The 5,647-nt window shown below is 44.5% G+C and overlaps 1 protein-coding gene across 1 annotated transcript; it reads right to left on the bottom strand.

Annotated features, from left to right (window-relative positions):
• abraa (actin binding Rho activating protein a) lies at nucleotides 1–5,185 on the bottom strand. Its single transcript, XM_010750951.3, has 2 exons — nucleotides 4,104–5,185; nucleotides 1–957 (listed from the first exon to the last, which is right to left on the bottom strand). Exons 1-2 carry the CDS (start codon nucleotides 4,737–4,739, stop codon nucleotides 520–522), a joined length of 1,074 nt encoding a protein of 357 aa, XP_010749253.2. The 5' UTR covers nucleotides 4,740–5,185; the 3' UTR covers nucleotides 1–519.
• Nucleotides 5,186–5,647: the final 462 nt, after the last annotated feature.

Below are 5,647 nucleotides of genomic sequence, written 5' to 3'. Positions count from 1 at the left end.
TCTTACAAATTGCACATATAATAACATTCTTTACAAAGAAACACAAAGTTCAGTTTAAAAGAGAAAAACAAATCTTGGTCACATGTCTGTGTGATTCGTGTCTTTTTGTCCTGTCACCATGAACTCAAAGCCCGAGAGGACAAAAACACACACTCTGTCGAGTCTTGCTGTGAATTTTGAGATGAAGCTGAAGTTTCTTCAGCCCCATCGTCTGCGTGAAGCTTCCCCAGCATGACTGGCATTGTGTCGGACTCTCGAGACTTCCAACGTGTAGCATAGACGGCAAGGCGAGCATAGTGAGCATGCTAAAGATAGCTTCCCTTCGGCAGATGATCTGTCAGGTCTACGAGAAGAACTAATGTCTCTACTGTGCGTGTCGCTCATATGCCTTTCAATAATTTATGTACATTAAAATTTAAAACTTTTTCATTGTTTTCACTGATGAAACTATCATTTCCTCCACGTGTCGCCTATCTGCGAAACATGTGTATGAATGTCCGTAAGACATCGCGTCTGTCCTCAGTCCCTCAGTGTGATGATCACGTGATCGTCCTGTCCTTTCCACAGCATCTCCCCTTCAAAGTCCAGCATCTTGTGTTTGCGGCAGCGCAGCAGGATGCCCACCACCTTATCTGAGATCTTCACGTAGCGGTCAAAGAGTCGGCCGAAGCTGATGACGGTCCTCCCCTCTTTGTCCTTATAGGCCATGTCTCTGATGATCCACACCATTTCCTCCATCTCCCTGTGGATGTGTTTCTGGGCCCTGTCGCCCCTCTCTGCAGTCCTGGAGCCGTCTTTCGGTCGACCGTAGCCGGAGTCGCCCTTGCGGAGGCGCTGGGCCATGGCGTACTCGTGGTCAAACTCCTCGCTGAAGGGGTTGAGCTTCTGCCCTTCCATGTGCTGCTTGGACCACTGCTGCCAGCGGTTTTTGATGTCGTTCTGAGAAGCAATCTTAATCTGGAAATAAATGATAAAAGGCATCACAGTTTATCTTATATACATTTCTCTAAAGGAGCTCCTTGAATATTTACATAGCAAAATCAGTTTACTAGCCCCAACGAGTACAACGTAACCCATAAAAAACAGCTCTATATTGTGCTTTGTGCAGCCCTGAGAATTTGGAGTTTGAAAAGAAAATATTTGCATCATGGGAAATGTAGGATCCAGCATTTCTTGGTGACCCATATGAGAAACTAAAAGTCAGGATCCTGGGCTCTGCTGCATGACTCTGAACTTTTGAACACAAAACAGTATGTCTGTATATAGTATGTCTGAGCAAACTTGTGTTTTAAAAAAAATATATATTTGGACCACATTTCCCACAATCCCTGCTGTATCCTGTCATAAATATGTTGCTGCTCATTAAAACTTGCTTGCATGAATCTTTTTAAGATGTGCATTGACCCCACCTCTCTGCATTGACTGATGACCCTCCAATCTTGAAATAAACTCTCCTCTCCTTGGTGTAATTGATCCCCATCCACCCGAACATTTGCACCAATGGAAATAAGAGGATCCGATATCTGTTTTCTGACGAACAATAAATATAGAAAATCTCTCTGCTCTCCATATTTAATCTTGACTTTCAACCCCAGTGCTTCTCAAACCTTCTGATTCTATCCTGCTGAAATTAATTTCACTGAACCTTTTCTCCACTGAAGCAACCTTTCTTTATCGGTTGCTTGCTCCTCCCTGTCGTTGAGGAAATTTGTGGGGTGGAGGGTGTGAACTTTGTCCTCTGACAGGAAAGGTTGGAGAGTCACGGCCCTTCCCCCCTCCTCCCCCGTCTCACCCTCTTTCCAGCCTCCCTTGGTATTTCCCTCAGCTTGCCAGGCCTTCAGATCAGTGTCACCGTATCTCTTCGGTATTCGTTCTATGAAAAGTGAGGACCTGTCGCGGAGGGACCGTCTACAAAATTCTGTGAACCCTTAAAGTGAAAACGATCCTCGTACTATTTTTCTTTCTTCTATTTTTCCTCCATCTTTGGTTCTCAACATTTGTTGCTGGTACAATTTTAGTGGCATCTTTACTTTACTTGGGTGTTTCCATGTTTGCACGTTTACTTCACGACATTTCAGAGAGGAACATTACACTTTACTCTACATGCACAACTTATCTACCCAGATTAAAATTGTCAACATGTGAATATCTTATAAAATATAACTCATTGTAATAGATTGAAGTACTCAGTGATATTGAAAGTACTTAAATGGGCTTCAGCTTGATGAACCATCCTATTAAAGAGCTGTTCACATCGTGGCATCAGTATTACTCAATAAAACATCCGGTCCATAATAATAAAACTGTATCAAAGGAGCTATTACACGACATGATCGAATAACCTTTACTTTGAATTGTTAATTGCATGTTTATTACATCAATAAGGCTAATTTATACTGAACTCAGGACCTGCAGATGGAATATTTTAATCAATGTTTTTATATAAGCACAAAGCTGTGTATGTGAGTCATATACACACCAGTCTTTGCAGGTACAATGAGCTTTTGATGCAGCTTTTACTGTTTCGGTTGGTCGACCTTGTTTCCAGAAACTCGTGTTTGTGACCAGCAGTCAGAGAGCAGCTAATGCTCAAGATAAATAAACTAAATGAATCAAATAAAACATCTTCCTTCTCGTGTCCTACGTTCCTCACCTCTCTCCCTTCACCCTGTTCTCACCTCCCCGCCCGCTCCACCTGAAGGTCAGGTTGGAGCGTGACTATTTTTATTTACGTATATTCCACTGCGGCGAGGCCAAGCTTCTGTTTTTATGTGTTGGACGCGCTCTCTGGCAATGCGGCTCGCCGGCTCCTTCGCCTTTTATAGAGAGAGAGAGATTCAATGTTGGGAGTTATGCAGCTGTTTGAGTTTCAGGTGACTTCAAACAGACGTCTGCTCCAACTTGTTTATTCACACTTTGTGAATCTTAATGCTCTAATTTAGAGTATTTGCCGTCTCCGCCGTGTGGTTGATTCAGAGACATGAGAAATATTTATTGTGTCTCGTATAAATGTCTCGACTTTAAAGGGCAATTATGCAAAATGTAACTTTAGTAATGCTCCTCATTCGATCTTCTACAAGCCAACAACACTGAAAGACACAAAGAACCAGTTCTCTCATGAGCTCCATCACAATCAGAGGTTTGGATGTCAGCTAGAGATAAAGTGTTTGGCCTTTGCTTCTTTGTCTTTATGTATTTTCTGATGACAAATTGTGAAAAAGTGTCCTCTGGCAGCTTTCAACCGATTATTATTAACTTTGAGTTATTTGGACGTTCAGTTAAATCTACAACAGATATGAGATGCATGCACCTGCATCACAAACTGCTGATTAACACTGATGACAAATGGAAATCGATGATCGTGAGCAAAAGTGGACATACGTGTTTTGTTTTTAGCCTCGACTCTCCGGTTTATGTCCACCGCAGTTGGTGAACTATCAATAGCACGGCTGTCCTACATGTTTGTACGGAGCATGGTTTCATTGAAATCAGCGTAATCCAGGTTAAAGGTCAGCTGACACTGACGTGCGCGCATCGGTCTGACTCGGTTCAGAGATCACAGAGCTCGTCGTCTAGCCGTGAATCAAAACTCAAAATGTTAATTTATCCAATGTTCTCCTTCTATCTGACGTGACAAAACATCTTTTTATTGGTCAGTAAGATTCATAGTTCAATTGGACATGAAAACATGACGCGCCTAGAGAAAAGACTCTATAGGGTACGTACAGCGTCATAGTTTAAAGGGCAGCATTGCTGACCAGGCTGCCACATTTGACGCATTGGACAGATGTTAGTCCGATATTCATTCTCCTTTTAACTCTTTTTTTTTTTTTGTCGTTAACATCTAAATGCTCCATTACCGGATAGTTGGTCATTTGGTTCTGGTGCATTTGGTTCATCAGTTTATTGTCTCCTGTTGATGGAAACTAAAAGTGCAGAGTCTGAACCAAACAGAGAATTTGCTGTAAAACCAAAACAAAAAGACAAAAGAGGCTCAAAAGCTCCCTGAGGGCTCATCGAGTCCCACACTCTGACAGACACATGTCTTTGATCGATTGGTAACTTATAACACATCATCATGTTTCAACATAATTAAACTCTACCTTGGGCCTGTTGGTCGGTTTCTTGACTTCGCTCTGCTCGTTTTTCGTTTCGCCGTTGTCGCTCAGCCCGGCCTCCTCTCCCAGCCCGCTGTCCTCTGTGTCCACGCTGCTGCTCCTTGACTCGGGCTTCTTCTCCTGGAGCATCTGCTTCCTGCCTTCGATAATCCCTCCACCTCCTCCTCCTCCTGCGCTCTGCAGTGCTCTCATCTGGCGCCGCCTTGTCGGCGACTCGTTGCCCAGGAATCGCTTGCTCTCCTCGGGACCCGACTCCATCTTGCCTCGGATGGCGTTGACCAAATCGATGCTGCTGCACTCGCTGCGCTTTGGCTGGACGGTCTTGGTCACAGAACAGGCCCGGATCTGACTCCCGCTGCCGTCGCCGGCGTCGGCCTTGACTACACGTGGGGTGATGCTGAGTTTGACCACGTGGTTACGCTCTTTTTTGTCTTCTTCTTCAATAGACGAAGGCATCCAGCCAGTCGGGATGCTATCCTGCTTGTCGGAGTGGTCATTGGCCCAACCCTGCCAGCTTTTGGCCAAGTTGGCCACCATAGCGGCGCATCTCACTTTCCGTACCGCTCGTTTGAAAGCCGGTGGCTCCTTTGGTGTTATCGTGGTGGTCCCACTGCTACTCATGTTGACAGGTTACCGGAAGGGATGTGGTATGCTTTAGTTGAAGATCTTGCAGAATGTGTTGTGGCAGTTCCTTGAGTCCGTTTGTGTCTCCAAACTGTTTCCAAAAGTGAACGAATAAAGACTTAAAAGTCTTGGACTTTCAGAGTTAAACTGTCCAGATGATTGCAGACAAAAGTGAGTTCAGCCTTCAGCCTTTATAGCCGGGATGGACCTTCAAGGAAACATCCGAAACCTTCCAGATGGCCATTCGGTTAGTGGGTGAGCTGCTGGTGTGAAGGGTGCGAGGGCTTTGACTTTAATCCCCTGATGAAGCCCCTCTGGCTCCGCGGCGGACTTTAAATAGAGGAGGGTCGTAAAGGAAGTGATGTCGCACGGTGTCCACGTGAGACAGGAAAGTCCAGTGTCAACATTCTTATTACTGACACACACACACACACGCACACACACACACACACACACACACACACACACACATGCACACACACACACACATGCACACACACACAGTGACTGAGGAGTGGAATTTCTCCCAGTGGGATCCAGGGAACAGGTGCCCAGTGTTTTTAGCTCGGATGTTTCTGTCCTTACACACAAATACACCGCGACACAAACAGGCTTTCGCTCTGACTCAGCCTGCTATACGCATGTATGTGTGTGTGTGTTCATTGTGTATATATAGGGATGTTTTCATTCAAATACACAACTTTCCTTCACGGCACAACAAATAACGAAGTGTGGCTCACACAGAAAGGCATCTGTCTGTCTGTCTGCATGTCCGTGCATGCAACGCTGGAACTATTTCAGTCTGTGTGTATTTGTGTTAATAATATGTTAGTGTGAAATTTTTAGATTCTGATTCATATACTGTATGTGTGTTTAATTAAAGAGCCTCCATACAGCTTACTCAA

This window comes from Larimichthys crocea, chromosome VI (genome assembly GCF_000972845.2).
Source record: "Larimichthys crocea isolate SSNF chromosome VI, L_crocea_2.0, whole genome shotgun sequence".
NCBI classification, from domain to species: Eukaryota; Metazoa; Chordata; class Actinopteri; family Sciaenidae; genus Larimichthys; species Larimichthys crocea.
This window is presented reverse-complemented; position numbering and strand designations above follow the sequence as displayed.

Excerpts from the sequence above, each read along its gene's own strand:
- abraa (XM_010750951.3), bottom strand. The coding sequence starts at position 4,739 with ATGAGTAGCAGTGGGACCACCACGATAACACCAAAGGAGCCACCGGCT. Across the intron at positions 958-4,103 it reads AACCGACCAACAGGCCCAAG|ATTAAGATTGCTTCTCAGAA; the intron begins GTAGAGTTTAAT and ends ATTTATTTCCAG.